General features: G+C 41.4%; 1 protein-coding gene across 1 annotated transcript in view; it reads left to right on the plus strand.

Moving 5' to 3' along the window:
- The window catches only part of NEK5 (NIMA related kinase 5), a 42,347-nt gene that overhangs the window by 12,891 nt on the left and 6,148 nt on the right, over positions 1-23,308 (plus strand). The window contains exons 9-18 of the mRNA XM_037893051.2: positions 727-927; positions 3,735-3,813; positions 10,969-11,105; positions 13,258-13,451; positions 14,813-14,879; positions 15,227-15,346; positions 16,047-16,130; positions 16,231-16,335; positions 18,028-18,108; positions 19,979-20,044. Coding sequence (XP_037748979.2) covers positions 727-927; positions 3,735-3,813; positions 10,969-11,105; positions 13,258-13,451; positions 14,813-14,879; positions 15,227-15,346; positions 16,047-16,130; positions 16,231-16,335; positions 18,028-18,108; positions 19,979-20,044 — 1,134 coding nt within the window. The remainder of the gene's footprint in view (positions 1-726; positions 928-3,734; positions 3,814-10,968; positions 11,106-13,257; positions 13,452-14,812; positions 14,880-15,226; positions 15,347-16,046; positions 16,131-16,230; positions 16,336-18,027; positions 18,109-19,978; positions 20,045-23,308) is intronic.

Below are 23,308 nucleotides of genomic sequence, written 5' to 3' on the forward strand. Positions count from 1 at the left end.
TTTATCCTAGAGGATCCCAAGGCAGTTTACTAATTTTTATGTATAAGAATCAACCACCATTAAAATGCATCTGTCTTTGGAATGGTACATGGCTACTGTTTAACACTGAACAGCGACACTGTGTAAGTGACAGGAAATGAAGAATATCTTGTTCAAAGGAAACTGCAATGGGAATTTATGTATGAAGATATATTAAAGGAAGAACTAAAGCCAAACTTCAAACTTAGGTGCTTAAATATGGCTTTAGGTGCCTAACTTTAGTGCCCAAGTTTGAAAATATTGATCTAATTTATTGCAGATTTTGAAATCCAAATGTATGCACAGTCCTTGGAAACATTGATTTGATATGGAAGCATTTTAATGCCAGAAGAAACTAGACACAAAGTATTACAACAAGGAGCATTCCTTTGATTGGTGCTCCGCTCCTGAGCTTTGTGTGGAATAGAGAGCAGAACAGAGGCTGATCAGAGTGACTGGAAAGGACCAGCTTTGTGGAAGCAGCAGAAGCTAAACTCCCACTCTGCCTATAAAATCATGGAGATGTCACACACAGCAGTATTGATGGAGGGGGCAGAAAGGCTGGCATGGGAATGGTACAAAAGTGCCAGGTACCCTCCTTCCTTGCTGCTGTGATCTTGCTTAGTGATTTTAAATGGCAGTGTGCAGTCATTACCTCCTATATCAAGTGGCAGTAATTATTATTGATTGATATATTTTATTGTTCAGTTTGAAGGCAGCAGTTTACACCAGCTGGTGCTGAAGATCTGCAGAGGACATTTTATCCCAGTGTCTCCAAAGTATTCCTATGACCTGAGGATTTTAATTTCCCAACTGTTTAAAATATCTCCAAGAGATCGACCATCTATCAATTCCGTATTAAAGAAGCCCTTCTTGGAGAAGCGCATCACCAACTACTTGCCCCCTGAGGTGAGTTTCTTGTGCTGCTGCCTGCACTCTGACTCATCCTTATCCTTTTTTTTTATTAGTCTACAAGTTTGGTTGATAAAGGTAATAGTATTGACATAATATGCTTAGACTTCTGCAAGGCATTTGACTTGGTACCTCATGACATCTTGATTAAAAAACTACACATTAAATGGATTAAAAACTAGCTAACTGATCGGTTTCAAAATGTAATTGTAAATGGGGAGTCATCAGCATGGTCGGGGAAGGGGGAGGCTCAGCGGAGTGGAGTGAGTCCTGTAGGGTTTGGTTCTTGGCCCTATGCTATTAAACATTTTTATAATGACTTGGAAGAGAACACAAAATCATCACTGATAAAGTTTGCAGATGACACAAAAATTGGGGGTGGTGGTTAAAAAAAAAAAGCAGATGACAGATATCTGATGCAGAGCAATCTAGATCGCTGGTAAGCAGGATGCAAACACACAGTATGAATTTTAATATCGCTAAATGTAAATGTATACATCTAGGAACAAAGAAATAGCCTGTACTTACACCATGGGAAACTCTTGTGACGGGCTGGATCACAGAAACCCCCTTGGGAGCTGCCACCTGATGTGCCAAGACTACTTGTGCCCCTGCTTTCCTGCCCAGTCAGCTTAGGACTTCAGTGCCCTGCCTGGTTTGAGCCAGACCCGCTAGCCTGCTGCAAACCCAGACCCAGGTCTGAACCACGTCCCCTAACAGCTGTAGGCTTAACTGAAAGCAGCTTGCAGAAGTGTGCCTGTCTTTAACACTCAGATGCCCAACTCCCAATGGGGTCCAAACCCCAAATAAATCTGTTTTACCCTGTATAAAGTTATACAGGGTAAACTCATAAATTGTTCGCCCTCTATAACACTGAAAGAGAGATATGCACAGCTATTTGCCGCCCCTCCAAGTATTAATACATACTCTGGGTTAATTAATAAGTAAAAAGTGATTTTATTAAATACAGAAAGTAGGATTTAAGTGGTTCTAAGTAGTAACAGACGGAACAAAGTGAATTACCAAGCAAAATAAAATAAAACATGCCAGTCTGTCTAATCACACTGAATACAGATAAAAACCTCACCAGTTCCAGTAAACTCTCTTTTACAGACTAGCCTCCTTCTAGTCTGGGTCCAGCAAGCACTCACACCCCCTGTAGTTACTGTCCTTTGTTCCAGTTTCTTTCAGGCATCCTTGGGGGTGGAGAGGCTATCTCCTTAGCCAGCAGAAGACAAGATGGAGGGGTCTCTCACGGGCTTAAATAGACTTTCTCTTGTGGGTGGAGACCCCCTGCTCTCTCCTATGCAAAGTGTAGCTCCAGGGTGGAGTTCTGGAGTCACCTGGGCAAGTCACCTGTCCACGCATGAATCACAGTTTTTATAGGCAGAAGCCATTGCCCACATGGCATCTTGAATGTCTCCAGGAAGACTTCTTATGTGGATTGGAGCATTCCAAGATGCATTGTTCCTTAAGTGCTTCTTGATTGGGCACTTAACTTTGTGAATTCCTTTCTCCAGGAACTGACCAAATGCTCTACTAAGGTTATTTAGAAATCAAGCCAATACACAACCAGTATTCTTAACTTCGAATACAAAAATGATACATGCATACAAATAGGATTAATAGATTCAGTAGATCATAACCTTTACATAGATATGTTACATGGCATATGTAGCATATAATATATTCCAGTTATGTCATATATATTCATAAGCATATTTCCATAAAGCCTTATGGGGGGCACCGTCACAACTCTATCATGGGAAACAATGACCTTGAAAAAGATTTGGGGGTTGTGGTGGATAATTAGCTGAATACTGAGCTCCCAGTGAGATGTTGTGGCCAAAAGGTCTAAAGCCATCATTGGATGTATAAACGGGAATCTTGAATAGCAGTAGAGGGGTTGTTTTACCTCGGTATTTGGCACTGTGCAACCTCTAATGGAATACTGTGTCCAGTTCTGGTGCCCACAATTCAAGAAGGATGTTGATAAATTGGAGAGGGTTCAGAGAAGAGCCATGAGAATGATCAAAGGACTAGAAAACCTGCCTGATAGTGATACAGCTCCATGAGTCTGTTTGTTTTGCTTAACAAAGAGAAAGGTCAAGGGGTGACTTGATTACAGTCTATAAGTACCTACATGGGAAACAAATATTTAATAATGAGTTCTTCAATCTAGCAGAGAAAGGTATAGCACAATTCAGTGGCTGGATGTTGAAGCGAGACAAATTCTGATGGGAAATAAGGTGTAAATATGTTAACAGCAGAGTAATTAACCATTGGAACAACTTACACAGGGTCATGGTGGATTCTCCATCACTGACAACTTTTAAATTGATTGGTTGTTTTTCTAAAAGATATGCTCTAGGACAGGAGTTTTCAAACTTTTTCTTGCTGAGCCCCCCCCCCATGACCATGCAATAAAAACTCCATGGCCCACCTGTGCCACAACTGGTTTTCTGCATATAAAGGCCAGGACTGGCATTAGGTGGTAGCAAGCAGGGCAACTGCCTGGGGCTCAGGGCCCAGAGCTTCAGCCCCACGCACTGGGGCTTTGGCTTTCTGCGCTGGGCCCCAGTGAGTCTAATGCTGGCCTTGCTTGGCGGCGCCCCCGAAACCTGCTTGTGGCCCCCCGCTTGAGAACCACTGCTCAAGGAGTTATTTTGGGGGAGTTCTGTGGCCTGTGTTATACAGAAGATCAGACTAGATGATCACAAATAGAACCTTCTGGCCTTGAAATCTATGAATCTATTAAACAAGATGCAGCACAGACCGTTGTAACAGATACTTTTTGCTTATAGGTAATACAGGAAGAATTCAGCCACACTGTTATACATAAAAAAAGACCATCAGCACAGCCTGCAGCCAAGTTGGTGCAGGGTAAGTCTTGTTTTATGACAGAATAATAATAAAATACATACTTATTATTAATTAACGTTGGTTCTAAACTAATCTTAATACTATCCAGAAGTGAAGAAGCGTGATAATTACTGGATGGACTTACCTTTTTCAGCAGTTTTTAATGTGACTTGCACATCAAGGATTTGATTTAGCATTGCTAATGTAGGGGCTGAGAACTTCACCAGCAGAGGCACTCCACCCTGGAGGGAGAACAAGCATTGTTTATACCACTGCCCTACCCAAATATTCCACCAGCGAAAGGCAACTTCCATTGAAATCCAGGTCACGATAGAAGCTCAGCTGGTGGAAGCTGCCATGGGGATGTGCTGAACCAGTGGTTTAAAATAACTTTGGTGGTTAAACTTAATATAATTTACAAAACTGAGGGTCTGCTATCACTTGTAGCTACCTATAGTTCAAGGCCACTGTTGGAACAAGTGTCCTTTCTTGGCTCTACCAAGGTACCACAGTCCTATCCTGCAAAACACATGCTATTGCAGTGCTGCACTTTTCTGGGGCACAGACCACTATTTGTTTTACGTTACACAATGATTTTGTCATATGAACAAATGCCCTTTAAGGAGCACTCCTTTCTCACCACCCACAAGAAAAGTCAATAATAATAATTATTTAAAAAAACCAAACATACGTTTGGACTATTTAGTGCACATGCCTAAACTAACTAAACACATACTCTTTTTGCTGTAATCCTTGTTCTTCCTCAACTCATCCATTGCATCTGTCATTAGAGTTTAAGGTTATCTGGGCAGGGTCATTGTGTTGCTATGTATTGTGCAATGCACTGAGCACACTTTTGTGTACTGTAAAAATAAATAATAATAATCTCGTTTGTACTTGTGGCACAAATACAATTTAATTCAGAGCTGAAAGTCATAGACATCTCAATAGTAACATGACAGGTACATTGTATTATTTTGTCAGCTGACAGCATTTTGCAAAATAACATAAATTAGATCAAAATATGAAAGACAACAATGTTGGATTTGTAATTGACACCCACTGGTAAGTCAGGTATATATGCCTGATCTGTGTTCTGTGTTCTTCAGTATATCACAGATACTCCACAATGTTACTTATGGAAGAACAGAAGTAAGTTAAAACAAATTTTCAGACATAGATATGGTTGGTTTCTTTTTTTTTTGTTTTTTAACTTCTAGGAATTGTGGGTAACATTTTCAGATGTTCCAGAGTGACTTAGGAGCCAAGTCCCATGTTCCAATGAGACTTAGGCACTGAGGAGCATACGTGTCACTGACTTTCAATTAGATTGATGCTCCTTGATGCCTAAATTATTTTTGGAAAAAGGGACTTGGCTCCTAAGTCACAGAAGCACTTTTGAAAATTTTATCCATAAGCTTGGGTCCTAGCTGCAATGAATCCCCCAGTCATGATACTCTTTGCACCTGACAGTCCGTACTCAGGAGAAACTTAGAACTATACTAACAGTCTACTTCCTTCTCACAAGGGCATCACCTCTCTTCATTAGTGTTGAGGTCTTTGAAGTGGCACTGACTGTGGGACTCAAATTGGAGTGGCTTACAGTCCGCATTTACCTGGGGCATATATAAATTGAATTCCTCATTTTGCAACTCTTTTTTCTTATAGTTCTGAAGAACTATGTTGAAGTTTTGTCTGGTGGTTAGAGGACATGACTGAGGGCCAGATTTACAAACGTATTTTGGGTCCTACAGGTGCAGCTAGGCACCTAGTGGGATTTACAGAAGTGCCTAAGCAGGTTAGGGGGCTAACTGCATTGAAATCTGGCCCTGGACCTCAAAACTACTACATTCTATTCTTGAGTCTAATACTGAATCCCTGTGTAACCTTGGACAAATCTCTCTGTGCTTCAGTTTACTTATCTGTAAAATGAGTGAAAGAATACCTACTTCACAAGAGTGTTCTGAATCTTAATTAATTAATGCTTTCAAAAAGCTTTGGACTCTTTGGATGTAAGGCATGAGGTGAGGTGTACAGTATTAATATTATTATTATTAAGGTGGAATATAAAGGCCTTGTCTACACTACAAAGTTTTGTCGACAAAAGTGATGTTGACGCTCAAAAATTGGCATAATAGAAATCAGTATGTCATGTTCACACTCGCTCCATCGGCAGAGCATGTCCGCAATTGGGGCACTATCATTGACAGTGTGAGCAATGCACTGTGGGTACCTATCCCACAGTCCAGCTCGACATCTTCTGTCACTAGGTGTTGTGGGAAGGTGGAGTGGATTGGGTCACATCTTGGGACCGGGCTCAATGTCCCGTGATACATTGCTTTCTGTCCCAGCATTCCATGGGCTTCTGGCTTTCTTTCGCGGCATTTTTCAATGGCCCTTCTTTGCTGTGAACCCAGGCAACTTTGTGAGAAGGGATGGATCCTGCACTGCTTTCCTATGCTTTGATAACTGTCATTAAGACATCATGGATGGCAGTGCAATTAATCGTGAAGTTCCTAACTGAAGAAGACTCCCAGTTTCCTGACATGCTGTGTGATATGGATAGGAGCAACTTTAGACTGCTTTTGGCATTCACAGAACAGCTGTAGAGGGCGGACCGTCACTTTTGGCCTCAGGAAACAAGCACTGAATGGTGGGATCGTATCGTCATGTAGGTGTGGGATGAGGAGCAGTGGCTACGGAACTTTCAGATGCAGAAAGCCACCTTCCTGGAACTGTGTGTGGAGCTCGCCCCAGCACTGTGGCGCAAGGACATGAGAATAAAAGCTGCCCTATTGGTAGAGAAGTGTGTGGCAATTGCCGTGTGGAAGCTGGTGACTCCAGACTATCGGTCAGTCGCAAATCAGTTTGGAGTCAGGAAGTCAACTGTTGGGGCTGCATTAATGCAAGTGTGTAGGGCAATTAATCGCATCCTGCTATGAAGGACTGTAACTCTGGGAAATGTGTGTGAATAGTGGATGGCTTTGCAGAAATGGGTTTCCCTAACTGTGGAGGGATGATAGATGGCACACATATTCCAATTTTGGCGCCAGACCACCTTGTGACAGAGTAAATCAATAGGAAGGGGTACTTCTCCATGGTGTTGCAGGAGCTTGTGAATCACCGTGGGCGTTTCACTGATATCAACACGGGGTGGTCCTGGAAGGTGCCTGATTCACACATCTTCAGGAACACTGGCCTGTATAGAAAGCTACAAGCAGGGACTTTCTTTCTTTCCAAACCAGAAGATTACAGTTAGGGACGTTGGAATGCCTATAGTGATCTTGGGAGTCACGGCCCTTACAGCCATAGCTCATGAAACCTTACAAGGGAAACTTGGACAGCAGTAAGGAGTGGTTCAAAAACAGGCTGAATAGGTGCCGGGTGACTGTGGAATGTGCCTTTGGCAGATTAAAGGTACACTGATGATGCCTTTATGGCAGGTTAGACCTTAATGAGGATAATATTCCCATGGTCATAGCTGCGTGCTGTATGTTGCATAATTTCTGTGAAGCTAAGGGTGAAAAGTTTGCTCGGGGTGGAGTGTTGAGGCAGACCGCTTGGCTGCTGATTTTGTTCAGTCAGATACCAGGGCTATCAGAGGAGCCCAGAGGGGGGCAGTTTGAATCAGGGAGGCTTTGAGACAACACTTTGAAAATGAGAACCAGTAATGTGTATCTCTGTGATTGGTGCTGCAATGTTACATTACATGTAGTTTTCCTAGGAAGTAATGGTGACATTTGGGGCCTTACATTCCAGTAAGCAAATGATTAAACTGCCTGTGTAATGTATTGGTAGTGCCTGCTATCTCAATTTGTATAAAACAAATAAAGATGAGTTACCATTCGAAAACTTTGCTTTTATTCACAAGAAACACATGCGTGCGCGTGCACACACACACACAGATGTGTGGTGGGAAAGGAGGTACCAGGGAAGGGCAGACTTTCAGAGCTATGTGTAGGTCCAGCTATTGTTATGGGGCTTATTCCTTCACCCACTTACTTCCCTGGTCCTTCTCGCATGAACGGAGAGCAACAATACCCGAAGTCCAAAGGTGCAAACAATTTGATGTTTATTGGGGTGAACTTCCAGCAAGCATGATTCTAGTTTCCTTCCTTAGTGTCCCCCTTCCCAGCTCTGACACCACAGAGCCTTGCACCTGTGTCCCTGTTCCCATTCCTGCCCTTAGCCAAACATGATTCCAATTTCCCCACCCCCATTCCCTGTTCCCATTTCTCCCTTTAGCAAAACATGATTCCAATTTCCTTACCCCCATTCCCTGTTCCCATTTCCCCCACCCACACCCACCCACTTCCTGATTGACTGCAGACTATATAGTAAAACTTGAGTTAGGCTTAGCTATACCTTAACCAATAATTTTCCTGAAATTTAACTAACCAATCCTAACATATTGTAACATGATTATGTAACCAATTATATCCCACCACCTTAATTAGTTTACACCCAGCAAAATTAATTATACAGCAGACAGAAACAATCACAGAACCAGATAGAGATTATACAGACAAACAATAGCAAAGTGGGAATTATAATGACAAAACAATACAGAAGTGAGGATTTCACGTCCTAGCTATTGATAAGTGAGTTCGTGCCAGACAGGATGCTATCAAACTAAGTTTCCTTTTATATCTTCTAGGCACTTCCCTTTCTCTGGAGGTGATAGGCATTATCAGGACAGGATTGTATTCCTAACAGGCCAATAGCACCTTCTGTCAATGTGACTAGGTTGGAATGTGAGGATGTGACCGATCGCTTCCCAGCTTATGGCTGCCTCTGCTGCTTAGCCAAAGGCCTTAGCCTAAGAACAGGGCCTCAGACTGTCACAGTAAGAGAAGGACCTTACACCGGCAGACAGTGATTTTGATTCTTTCTTTTATACCTCTATAACTAGCCAAGTGATAAGAATACACCTAAATTCTTAGAGTATAGGCCTTTACAGACAGGCCTGAATATCTATATCCTAACAGCTATCATTATGAAAGGGAGTGAATGGGAAACTGAGAAGTCCCAGAAGGTGGAAAGGATCGTGCAGGCTGAGTTGGGGGGGCATGGAAAAAGAGTTCTGAATGTGCTGCAGGGGAGGCCAAGCATGGATCTGCTCAGTCTTCAGCATTATTAAGGACTTCAGCATCTGCGTTTGCTCCTCCGTGACTTTAATCACCCGCTCAGTAGCGTCCTTAACAAACTCCTGATTTTATTTTCTGTCCTGCCTTTCGGCTTCCCTTTGCTCTTTGCATTCCCTTTTCTCTGCATTGGAGCACTGCAGTACCTCCCAGAACACATCATCTTTGCTCCATCTTTGATGCTTTCTTATCTGGCAGAGACACTCATCCGGGGTGTGCGGGGTGTTCCTGAAGGCCACATCTGCTGAAGCAGAAGGAACAATGCACAGAAGCATGATTGTTAAATTCACGCACAGATTTGAAACATTTCAGTTAAATACACCTTTTGTAACATAACAATCACTTTCTCACTGACCCTTGGCAAGCACATATCTTTGTGAACACCCAAAGCATGGTGAGCGTTGGCTGGGTGCGGGGTGCTCTACATGGGGAAAAGAGCACTCACTCTGCAAGGGTTGTGGTGCAGCCAACTAGGGAAAACATTCTAAAATTCTCCCACACTTTTCCACATTGTAGCAGATATCTCACTGCTGAGGGTAAGCAGGGAAATGGGGGTACATCTACTACATGCTTGTGGCTTCCGCCCTGGTCCCTATGCTGCTCGCCTGTGTGCCGCTTTGGTCCTTGCACAAGTGATTGCTGAATGGCATGGGAAAATTTTCTACAATGGGGGAATGATCAAAGCAGCTCTGCCAAGGAACCTGAGGCAGAGGATTACCAAGTACCTCCAGGAAACTTTCCTGGAGATCTCTCTGGAGGATTCCTGTGAGATCTCGGCATGGATCAACACCTTGTTCCCCTGTACTGATTAGCTACACAGGGAAATGTCCAGCTCACAGAAACACAGCCAGCCATGTACATTTCTGTACCCTGAACCCACTTCTGAGCTACGCAAACCAGAGCCACTTACCAGGCATCTCCTCTCCTGCTTCTTGCTCACCAGAGAGCAACTGCTAAGACTGGCTAGACACCTCTGGAGTGATGAACAGTTCCTGGCTGCCTGGCCCACTGGGCGACCCTGCTGGGAGCTCCGCATCGTCGTCTAACTCCACCTCTTCATCAACAATGTCATCCTCCGGGTTAGGCCCTCTTTCCGCTGCCTCCAGGCCCGCCGAAGTATCCATGGGGCTTTAGGCGATGGAGGTGGGGTCGCCACCGAGGATAGCGTCCAGCTCCTTATAGAACTGGCAGGTCTTAGATGCAGCACCGGAGTGATGGTTTGCCTCCCTCGCCTTGTGGTACGCCTGCCTCAGTGTCTTTGTCTTCGCTCTGCACTGCAGCGTGTCCCAATTATAGCCCTTTTCTCACAAGCCTCGAGCAATCTGCCCTTAGATATCCAGATTCCTATGGCTCAAGCGCAGCTGGGTCTGCACAGCCTCCTCTCCCCAATATACTGTGCAGATCATAGAATCATAGGACTGGAAGGGACCTCGAGAGGTCATCTGGTCTAGTCCCCTACACTCATGGCAAGACTAAGTATAAGATCCAGCAACTCCGCAGTGGTCCAAGCAGGAGAGCGTTTGCTGCGATAACCTGCCATGGTCATCTGAGAAGATGTGATAAGACCTCCCCATGCCGAGCAAACAGGAAATGGAATTTCAAAAATTCCCGGAACTTCTAAGGGGATGGGGGGGATGGTTGTTTACCTGGCTGCGGGTCAGTGGAGTTCAAACTGCATTGTGGGACACCTCCTGGAGGCCAAATAAAGTGATTAAAATCAAGCGTCGTGTTTACACTGGCACTTTGTCGACAAAAATTTTGATCAAAAATGCTTATGTCTCTCATCAGGGTGGTTTTATTTTGTCACCAAAACAGGGCATTTTTGCTGCCAAAAGTTGCATCACAGTGTACACATTCACTGTTTTGTCGACAAAACTTTGTAGTGTAGACAAGGCCAAAGGGATATGTATTAGACAGTTCCGTGTGTATTAGACATATGCACTTTATTACTTTATTACAGTTTATAATTATTATGTAATAAGAACAATAGGAATAATTACCATTACAATTATATTTTTTATTGTTAAATAAGTTCCTAAACTTCAAAAAGTGAGAGTCCAGGACCATCATCCTCCAAGATCCAGGATGGTGGCACCTGTCAAGAAACAGGAATTATTACATAGTAATGAATGGAAACCTCCTTCAAGAGTCCAGCAACCTATTGCCCAGGTACTGTGCCTACAAGACTTACAGAGCTTTATTCCTTTCTGAAGTGTAGTCAGGTTGAAATGAAAGAAATCTGCTTTTTAAAAGACTATTTTGGATTATTGGCAGGAGTGCATTTCAAAGTATTTGGCAATGGAGGCAATGAAACTGAGTCTTTTCCCATTTGAAGGATATAAGGCTTAATTCTGCTCTCAGTTATACTGGTGTAAATCCAGAGCAATTCAATGGACATAGTGAAGTTGCTCCAGGTTTGCACTGGCATAACTGAGAGCAGAATTCGGAGCACGGTGTTTTTCTTATTTAGGCAAAGTTACAATATAATTAGGGCCCTACCAAATTCACAGTCATGAAAAATGCATCATGGACCCAGAAATCTGGTCTCCCACTGTGAACTCTGGTCTTTTGTGTGATTTTACCCTATACTATACAGATTTCATGGGGGAGAGCAGTGTTTCTCAAATTGGGGGTTCTGACCCAAAGGGAGTTGCAGGGGGGCTGCGGTATTGCCACCCTTACTTCTGCGCTGCCTTCAGAGCAGGGTGGCCGGAGAGCGTTGGCTGCTGACTGAGGGACCAGCTCTGCAGGCAGCAGTGCAGAAGTAAGGGTGGCAATAGCATACCATGCCATCCTTACTTCTGCGCTGCTGCTGGCGACGGCTCTGCCTTCAGAGCAGGGCTCTTGGCCAGCAGCCGCTACTCTCCAGCTGCCAAGCTCTGAAGTCAGTACTGCTGCCAGCAGCAGTGCAGAAGTAAAGGTAGCATTACCGCAGGCTCCCCCCCCCCCGCCCACACACACCTTTGCGATCCCCCCACAACTCCTTTTTGGGTCAGGACCCCTACAATTACAACACTGTAAAATTTCAGATTTAAATAGCTGAAATAATGAAATTTACAATTTTTTAAATCCTATGACTGAAATTGGTAGGGCCCTAAATATAATGTTAACATATTATGTAACTGTATAATACATTATATTACTTATTTAGGATCAGGTTAATATTCAGACAACCTGGCTAAATATTCTGGCTTGTCAGTTGAGGAACCCTCCTCTTCTGAGTATGCTAGAAAAAGTGACCAATTTCTAAGTACAGTACCTATCCTCTTTCTGGCACTTCTCTTGTGTACGTACTTGTGTTTTTCCACTACAAGGACAATCCATATTTTACCATTCCACAATTCCATAGAAGGGGAAGGCGTGCCACATTTTTCCAATAAAGTTCAATACAAAGTCTAACAGCTAAAAATAAAAAAAGAAAATAATTTGGTCTGTTTAAAATGTAGCTCCTTTCCAGAGCATTAAGTAAGCCTGTCAAGGGATCTCTAGGAAGCTGGCTTTTTGTCATGAGATTAATCTTTTTAATAATGTATTCCTTAAACTGTCTAATTCCTGGACAAAAGCACTACATGTGCAAATATGTTTCGCTTTCCCTGCGGCCTCCCTATTAGCAAAAATATGATGGATCTAAACTGGAGTCATATGCCATTTATACAGTAATTTATATTTGTTAAAAAAATCTTTGAGCTATACAAATTGAAGATATATATCCCCTTTCTCAATTTCTTTGTCCAAATCCCTCTCCCATCTTTACATCTGGGTTGTTTTTTTATCGGCATCTTTTTCTATCAAAATTGTATATATCTTAGAAATTAAACCTTTTGTTCCACCTTGCTCCTTGTAACTCCTGAAATATAGTTAAAGGTGTAGATAGAGCTGCCTCATATCCAAGTTTCACGATAAAGTGTGTCTTAATAAGCCAGTCCTGGAATTCATTCAGGGCTTCAGAGCAATGTGAATAAAATGTATTACAGTGGCTCTAATGTATCTAGTTTAAAGGCACAAAGAACTGTTGGCTGACTCACAATGAGGAGAGCCTCTGAATAAGGAGAGTTGAAGTATTGGGTAGACAGGAAAGGACTGCAGTAAGAAAAATGTGCTTCAAGAAGCCTCTAGATGAGGTGTGAAAAGGTTAGGGGAAGTTGTCCTAGTGTAGACAGCTAGTATTATCACCTAACTGAGAATGGGGAGTGGGAATGGAACTTGCCTTAAAAATGTGACTAGTGCAGAGGATAAAATCTAGCATCCAGCTTATCATGTCTTGGGTTAAGAATGATCATTCATTACCTTTGAAATTTCATCCTGTTATATGTATTTTCAGCATTGGCGCTCCAGATTTAAGATGGCAGAAAGGCCAGAAGCTGCCAGAGTACATGGACATTATGGTCATTACTATGATAAACTTGACAACTTGCAGAAGAGACTTTATGTACAAGATGACCTTTCTCACATCAACCAAAGAGTCGAGGAATATTATAAACAGAAAGGACAAGTTGCACCACCCCCACCTGAGTGGTAAGCCTTTTCCCTCAATTTAATTACTGAAGAATCACCAATATCTTGACTCCTCAATCTTTTTGATCATGTAGCAATGTTGAGCTGTAGAAGTAGTCATTTTGTGTTGTTCCTTTCCTGCTCAGCTTTTGATGTAGTTCTTGTGTTACATATGATTCAACAAGAAAAAATGAAATGCCCATTTCTATCTACCCTATTCAACCTAGAGATTCACTTGTGAATGTATTTTCATGACATTTAAAACTGTTCATTGTAGAAACTTGTCCAAGATCTCCGTGCAGCTCCCAGTCCAAATATTGTGGGAGAAATAAAACTACCCTTATCTGGACATGTGCTTTTTAATTGGTAAAGGCTGTTCTTCCCCTCTGTCCTGCCACCCCTACCTCAAATGCTCAGAAGGCTCTAAACCCAGCAGAACCAATGCAGTTCTCTCGCCTGGAGATTGGGGTTAGGGTAGGCCACAGAGAGATTTCCTCCTGCAGAGCTTATACTATAGCTTCCGTAGAAAGGTTCCTTTCTCCTGCAAGTTTATAAACTTCACAGCCTTCCTCATTCAGGCCCCACAGTGGGAAGCGTTCTCCTATTTCTGAGGCTGCCCGTCCATTAGTCACAAATGGATGTGTTCAAGAAGCATTGCATAAGGTAGACCAGGTTAGGGATTCAGGGATGCCAGATTTAAATAGTGACTTGTTTTGGAGGCTTCAGTTAAGGTAGGCTGGGTCATAAGGTTTTGGTCAAGGAAGGCAGGGTTGGGGATATCTCAGTTAAGGATGACTGAATTTGGGATACCCGGTTTAAGGATGATTAAATTCAGGATGTTAAGGGCAAAATACGTTGAGCTTGGTTCTTTGAATGACAGTAGCATTCAGAAGGCATGATGCCAAATAACTGAGGACCAAGGAACTTACAAGTGACTGCTGATGGTTTTGCAACTAAAAAAGAAGAAGAAATTCTATGAAAACCCCTGCTAATACAAAGTGAGGGTGTTACAGGCACACAGAATTCAGAAAATGAAACATTTTGGATTGAACGTGGAACTTTTAACTCTTGGTTCTTGTGTGAATGTATTACAAACCAGTATTGTTTTTAATAACATGTTCATATACTATTTCTCAAACTTCAGAAGATTGGTATAATTGATGGAGTGGGGAGGGAAAGGGACAGCAGTCAAGTGAATATATGGTTACTCAATGGTACATTCTTTATACATTTAGCACAGTATAGGTAGAATTCAGGAAGTAACTTCTGGTAAACAAATACATTTCTGGGTGTGTGTATATATAGGGAGCTTCCATGTTCGTATAATTTGCTGAAAGTTGTAAACAAAAATACCATAGTTGAATGTCATTGTGTTCTGTCAGGCCCGCAGAGTATCTTCAAAGACAGCTCGAAGCCCAGCAATACAAGATGAAAGTGGAAAAGCAGTTGGTAAATATAAACTGAATATAGAATACAATCACTAAAGTGGAAATGAGTGACAATCCAGAAAATGAACCTGTGTCTTTCTCACATCAAAATATAGTGCTGACAAATAGGGAACTCTACTGTAATGTTTTAATTGATGTACTCCGCAATTTTCTTCTCAAGGTTTTACTTTTTATTGTAAGAAAAACCTCCTAATGCGAAATACCATTGTAACTATTTCTTCCAGAAATATGTACTGTACTTATGCCAGTTTTGATTGCGGTGTGTGTGTGTGTGGGGGGGAACTCAGAAGAGAAAATCTCTAAATGGAAATTCCTTTGCTCTGGAGATGATCTTTTGCATATCAACAGGGACTGCGACCATCCTCTGCTGACCCACATCATAACCAGATCCAGAATCAGGAAGTGATGGAAGAGCAGCTCAAAGACCATCAGAGGGATCTGGCTAGAAGGAATGAAATGAAAGAAGAGGTATAAGACATGTTCATCTTAGTTGGCCAGAGCCATTTTATTTTACTAATTGGCAAGTATACTTTCCATTTGTGAAAAATGATGCTCTTTCTCCTGTCCACAAGTACAGTATTAGGTGGATTCATATGTAGGTTGTATAGCACTGCCACCACCTGGTAAGGTCCTGGTACAAGAAGCTGATTTGAGTAACAATAAGAAAGAACACAGTCCTGATTTTGATCTCACTTCCTTTGAAGTCAGTAGAATTACATTGTTGTAAAAACAGCGTGAGAGGAGAATGAGTCCCCATGTGCACAAACCAAAAGATGTATTATTCTATTAGTTTTTGTTCCCAGTTTCACACTTCACTACCACATTTAGAGATGCTACTTACGCGATATATTGTTATCAATGGAGGTTACTTATATTTTTTATATAAACTGTACTTGGTTCTATGATGCTTTTGAATGATTGATAAAACAGTAATAATATTTACTTCTCATATGGGTACACAACAATTACATGCTAATGTATTTAGTTAATAATAAACTGATTTGTTAAAACAAATGTAACTACAATAAAATAATATTAAGGTAGAATCAATGTTACTATATATAGTTACACAGATAATTTGGATGTCCATGTATTATTTTTTCTTAACCAGTGTTGTTTCTAAGGGAAACTGCATGCATGATATTCTAAACTTGGTGCTGTTTACCAGGAATACCTGAAACAATTACAGAAAATTCGGCAACAGTACCACAGTGATGTAAAAGAACTTAGATTCAAAGCAGGAGTACTGCAGGTAACAACTCCCCCCTACACAGTTCCAGAAGTGTTCATTTAAAGCCAATATCCAATTTACCCAGTAACTGAAACAAGCATTTTGTAAATATATCCTTTAGGAGAAACCGCAAATAAAAGACAAAACTTATCTTGTGAAACAAGGGAATGCTGGGTGCCAGCCCGATCCAAAAGATACTCCTGGAAGAAGAGAAGAACCAGTCCAGGTACCAACATTGTATAATAGAGTTTGAACACATTACCACAAACTAACTAAAGTACAATAAGTTAATGTGATCCTACACACCTCTAGTCTATTTCTCTGAGAACTCTGAGAAGTAATAGTCAAGGAAATAAGGAACACATGAAAAATAACTTACATCTGATAGAGTCACTTTTTACTGCATGTGAGATTTTATTTCCCTATGTTTATTTTATGTCTAAGCCTGAGAATTTTCTCTCTTTTGGTCCTGGTTTGTTCAGATCAATGTTGTTTCTCCCCAGCTTTTACTGTGGTGTACTTTTGCTTTATTTAAAGAAATCTGTTCCTTTTTTCATGCTTTAAAAGTGGCATGCAGTGGAATCCACTCACAGGGGCAGATCTTCATGGGTGTGGATGACTCCGTGCAGAGCTAGCAGGTTCAGTTTTGCTGTGGAGGAGCAACACTTGCAGAGGCTGCACAGGGAGTGAGTTAGAGCCAAATTCCATTGGGACTTCTTGGCCAGGAAGAGACGTAGGGCCAGAGTATCCCCTGTAGCATAGATCCTCCACTTCTTCCTCACCAAGGGCTGGCAAACCAACCCCAGTTCTTAGCGGGGACTAGCAGCTGAAGAGTGGCTCCATTCTCGCGTTTCCAGACCCCAGAGAGTTCTGCAGCAATGAGCTAGCCCAGTTACTTGGGCTGGGGAGAGGATTTTTTGGCTGTTTTGGGAGTTTGACTATTTCTTTTTATAGGATGGTTATCAGGGAGTTGCAACAGGGGAATTGGTGGAAAATAGACATGCACATTTTGGAATGGGAGATGCTAGGGTCCTATGTAATTCTAAGGCGTGACTTGGCCCCAGGTAGTTTACTTCATTTTACTAGAGACAACAGAGTATATTGAAACCACTTGCATCTGGGACCTGATTCAATGCCCATTTAAATCAAGGGCACAGCCAGTTTATGGGAAATCAAGATTAAAACTGCACAGAAACCCTTTCTCTTCACATCTAATAGATGGCACAGTGCATCTGTGGGCTAAGCACCTGCTTGACTTCCTCCATGTATTTGAGAGAGTTTTCTTATGCTTCACGTGTTAACTAAAGTCTGAAAATTGTTTGGATATTTTATTAGGGAGATGGCGACGCACCTGACCCCTTAATTTTTTTTGTTTATTTGACAAGTAGCTAATACAGAGCTATGTTGTGGCATTGGATGTAGGAAAATGAAGTGGTATAATTAAATAACATTTTAAGTGCCATCATGAGACAAGATACTATGGAGGCAATTAGTCTTTCCACAGTTAAGGTTGTAACCAGATTACAATTCTAAACTTGATTTTTCACTGCCTCTCAAACTAGAACTAGATGAATCTGAAACTTCTTATACTGGTCCTGTGTCAGAGCAGGGGTTTGGTTTGTTGGGGTAATCTGACAAAGTATTCTTTAAATATGGGAGTTTGAAAAATCAGAGGTTTGCACTTTTTGAAAAATTTCCTAACTCTTTTTTTATGCCAAATCAGCTAACTTTGGCAGTTATTTGCTGTTCCATTCCAATTAGCAGTGAAGCAATTAGGAGAATATTTATAAAGAGCAATTAATAAATGTACACCATAAACCATACACTTTATACATAGTCTATACATACTCTGGTTCTGAGGAGTGGATGTATAATTGTACTTTTTGAACTTTATGAGCATTTTATTTTTTTCTTCAAGGATATTGAAGAAAACTTGAAACATATCAGACTACAGAACTGGCAAGAGAGAAGAGTCCTGGAAAAGAAACATAAAACAAAGGTAATAGAGATCATTGCCCTATTTTCTTCTCCTTTATAGCTTTCCTCTGTTTGTCTCAGATGGTCCCACTATGCCACGATAGCTCTAGAAAGCAGGTTGCATACAAGTCAACACCAGTGCTACTCTATGGATTGCTGGTAAGAATTTCTGTGGGAGCAAAGGGTCATCAAGGAAAATAGCATGATAACACAGCCCTGCCCTCAACTTGATAGTGACTCCCATTAGATACTCTAGAGACAGGATGGGTGAAGTAATATCTTTTATTGGACCAACTTCTCTTGGTGAGACAACCTGAAGAAGGGCTCTGTGTGGCTAGACAGCTTGTCTCTCTCACCAAGAGAAGCTGGTCCAATTAAAGATACTACCTTGCCTAACTTGAGTCTCTAATATCCTGGGACTAACACAACTACAGCTACACTTTAGATACTCTACACAGTTATCATATCTCCTCTTAGTTATCACTAGTACTGTATAAAAATACTCCAATTGAATTCAGGTTCAGTCAAAGTTAGCTCTGGCTGTTAATCCATTAACATTTCCTTTGTAAGTCATTACCTCTTACAGTAGAACCTCAGAGTTACTGACACCTTGGAAGTGGAGGTTGTCCGTAACTCTGAAATGTTCATAACTCTGAACAAAACCCAGTTTGGGCTCCAGATCCAGCAGCTGACACTCCAGGCCAGGATTCATCAGCAGCTGGGCTCCCTACTCAGCCCCACATGAGTTTGCAAGCTTGTCCCCCCTCTCCAGCCCTGTGTGTGAAAACAGCATGTCCCCTTCCCAGCCTGGGGAATGGAGGTAAAAACAGCACATCCCTCTCCAGGTGTGGGTGTGGGGGTGTGAAAGCTGCACAGACCCCAGCGCTGCTCCTGCTCTGCAGGCTCTGACTTCCTTGAGCTGGCAGCCCCAGTGTCTTGGTGTAAGTGGCTGCCCTGGGAGTGGGGGTGTGGGTGAGGACAGGCAGCCAGATGTGCCTGGGCCTACCTTTAAGATGCAATATGGGCATAGTACAGTATTTGCTTTTTCTTTTTTTGGTCTCTGCTTCAGCCTGATTGGTTACTTCTGGTTTCACATGGTGTCTGGTTGACTGGTCAGTCCATAACTCTGGTGTTTGTATCTTTGAGGTGTTACTGTATCTCTCTACTGTTGTTTGAATAATAGAAGCAGATGAAATGTTAAATGAAAATTTACATGAGATGTCAGGAAACTTTTCTAACAATAATATCAATTAGGCATTGCAATAAGGCTTCTAAGGGAAGTTATTGCAGACCAGGCACTGCAAGTATTCAAAATTTGGATTGGACAGGATTCTTGAGAACCTACAATAGAGACCAATCGTGTGCATGGCAAAGTGGGCACTAGACGGTTATTTAATAGGGCTTTTCTTTAATTCTCTGACATTGCCGTCTTGTCTAGTCTTGTCATACAATCATTTGCCATCTTGTCATAACAATAATTATCATATAATAACTATCTAAAAGATTGCTATCCCTCTTACGTTTATAGGGACATTGTCAATTTCAGTAAGTGTTTTAAAAATAGTTTTAAGTACTACTACTTCCCTGAAACTACCTGCAAATCTTTGTTGCTACATTTTTCAATTTTGAAAACTTTTTTCCCCCTTCCCTGTTGCTGTGTGAAAGACACAAACATGGGAAACTAACCATACTGAAACTGACTATACAGAAATTGCTGCCAAATAAACAAAGTGAACAAATAGGGAAATTTTTTTTTCTAATCTTTTCAGGCGTAATAACAATAGATAAACAGTTTTCATAGAAAAGTAATTTTTGAGTTTGTAGTGCCCCTTTTAAGCTGCATAGATTTTAATGAGCTACTTTAATGAAGTATGTGAAATTCTTTTTTGTAGGGAGGAGTAAAATTTGAAATTAATTTAGATGCATGTGTTCCTGAGGAAGATACTGTGCAAGAAGAGGTATGTTGTAGCTCTGTTAAAAACACATTTGCTTTAGTAGTCTGAAGGTATGATAGCAGCTCCATCATTTAAGTTGTAACTAGGTTTCCATCATAATCCTCCTCCTCCCTTTGTTATAATGAAAACATTCCACTTGATATTGCACATGTATGATCATCTGCCAGAGGAAGATTTTTGGAGGGGGAAATTTGATGGTGATTGGATAAAGCATTAATCAGAAATAGGGCTGTCAAGTGAATAAAAAAATTAATCGCGATGAATTGTGCAATTAAAAAGATGAATCGTGATGAGTCGCACTGTTAAAGAATAGAATACTATTTAAATATTTGTGGATGTTTTCTACATTTTAAAACATATTGATTTCAATTACCACACAGAATACAAAGTGTACGGTGCTCACATTATTTTATTATTTTTATTACAAATATTTGCACGGTAAAAAACAAAAGAAATAGTATTGTTCAGTTCACCTAATACAAATAATGTAGTGCAATCTCTTTATCATGAAAGTTGAACTTACAAATGTAGAATTATATACAAAAAAATAACTGCACTCAAAAATAAAATAAAGTAAAATTTTAGAAACTACAAGTCCACTCAGTCCTACTTCTTGTTCAGCCAATCGCTCAGACAAACAAATTTGTTCACATTTATAGGAAATAAATGCTGCCTGCTTCTTGTTTACAATGTCACCGGAAAGTGACAACAGGTGTTTGCATGGCACTGTTGTAGCCAGTGTTGCAAGATATTTACATGCCTGATGCACTAAAGATTCATATGTCCCTTCAAGTTTCAACCACCTTTCCAGAGGACATGTCCATGCCGATGATGGGTTCTGCTCGATAACAATCCAAAGCAGTGCGGACCGATGCATATTCGTTTTCATCATCTGGAGTCATATGCCGCCAGCAGAAGGTTGATTTTCTTTTTTGGTGGTTCAGTTCTGTAGTTTCCGCATTGGAGTGTTGCACTTTTAAGACTTCTGAAAGCATGCTTCACACCTCATCCCTCTCAGATTTTGGAAGGCACTTCAGATTCTTAAACCTTGGGTTGAGTGCTGAAGCTATCTTTAGAAATTTCACATAGGTACCTTCTTTGCGTTTTGTCAAATCTGCAGTTGAAGTGCCTGTGCTGGGTCATCATCCGAGGTTGCTGTAACATGAAGTATATGGCAGAATGCGTGTAAAACAGAGCAGGAGACATACAATTCTCCCCCAAGGAGTTCAGTCACAAATTTAATTAACACATTTTTATTTTAATGAGCATCATCAGCATGGAAGCATGTCCTCTGGAATGGTGGCCGAAGCATGAAGGGGCATACGAATGTTTAGCATATCTGGCACATAAATACCTTGCAATGCCGGCTACAAAAGTGCCATGCAAATGCCTGTTCTCACTTTCAGGTGACGTAAATAAAAAGCAGGCAGGATTTTGTCCCGTAAATGTAAACAAACTTGTTTGTCTTAGTGATTGGCTGAACAAGAAGTAGGACTGAGTGGACTTGTAGGCTCTAAAGTTTTACATAGTTTTGCTTTCTGAGTGCAGTTATGTAACCAAAAAAAACCCTATATTTGTAGGTTGCACTTTCACAATAAAGATATTGCACTTCAGTACTTGTATGAAGTGAACTGAAAAATATTATTTCTTTATCATTTTTACAGTGCAAATATTTGTAATAAAAATAATATAAAGAGAGCTCTGTACATTTTGTATTCTGTGTTGTAATTGAAATCAATATACACCGGATCCTTGCTAGAGGGCGCATCTACATAGTGCAAATTTGCATATAACGCGGTCTTGGCCATGGATCCCAAATTTAATTACTTTCATTGCAATTCATTTTAACGCGGTCCCCGTGTTAACACGGTACCACGCATGGATCCCAAATCCCACATTCTAGCGAGGGTCCAGTGTATTTGAAAATGTAGAAAGACATCCAAAAATATTTAATAAATTTTAGTTGGTATTCTATTGTTTAACTGTGCAATTAATTGTGATTAATTTTTTTAATCGCTATTAATTTTTTGAGTTAATCACGTGAGTTAACTGCGATTAATCGACAGCCCTAATCAGAAACAAAAGGACGAAAGCTCAGAGTAATTTTACTTTTGTAAAATTTTTTTTGGGGAATATCATATCTCAAAAGTGATTTAGTTTGCAAACTCCAAATTTGCCTTATAAATTACTTTAATAAGGTGCCTTTGAGTATTTCTGGAACATGTCAATGGCTGCTTTTGGAGCTACTAGCTACTGTTGTTTTGAGTTGGTGGTTGTTCCATAGAATTCAAAAGTTCATAGCATTTCTGGACCCTTACAAGGAGAGGCTGAGGAAACTGGACTTATTTAGTCTGCAGAAGAGAAGAGTGAGGGGGAATTTAATAGCAGCCTTCAACTACCTGAAGGGGGGTGTCACGGAGTATGGGGGAGTCCAGGCCCTGCACCCCTCTTCCTGGGATTCACTGAGACTCTCAGCCAGCCAGTAAAACAGAAGGTTTATTGGACAACAGGGACACAGTCTCAAACAGAGCTTGTGGGTACAACCAGGACCCCTCAGTCAAGTCCTTCTGGGGGAGCAGGGAGCTTAGACCCCAGCCCTGGGGTTCCCTGTGTTCCACCACCCAGCACCAAACTGAAACTAAACCCCCCCTTAGCAGGCTCCCTCCTGCAGCCTCTGTTCACATTCCTGGGTAGAGGTGTTACCTCCCCGTCCCGGCTCAGGTTACAGGCTCTCAGGTCTCCCATTGAAACTCCCCTGCCACATTTCCAGGTCAACACTCCCCCCTCCCTGCTGCGTCACAGGGGGTTCCAAAGAGGATGGAGGTAGGCTGTTCTCAGTGGTGGCAGATGACAGAACTAGGAGGAAGTTGCAGTGGAGGAGGTCTAGGTTGGATATTAGGAAAAACTATTTCACTAGGAGGGTGGTGAAACACTGGAATGGGTTACCGAGGGAGATGGTGGAATCTCCATCCTTAAAGGTTTTTAAGTCCCAGCTTGACAAAGCCCTGGCTGGGATGATTTAGTTGGGATTGGTCCTGCTTTGAGCAGGGGGTAGGACTACATGACCTCCTGAGGTCTCTTCCAACCCTAATCTTCTATGATTCTAAGCACAAAGCAGGAATAATACAACAGTGAATTATACACTTTTGGAAGAAATTGAAATGACACTTTAGAATATATAGGGAGAGTGATATGGTTATGTGTTTTAAAAACCCTAACATCTGAAAGTAGAACGCATTTTCAAAATAACGCATATTATTTATTAGG

Source organism: Chelonia mydas, chromosome 1 (assembly GCF_015237465.2).
Source record: "Chelonia mydas isolate rCheMyd1 chromosome 1, rCheMyd1.pri.v2, whole genome shotgun sequence".
Classification (NCBI taxonomy): Eukaryota; Metazoa; Chordata; order Testudines; family Cheloniidae; genus Chelonia; species Chelonia mydas.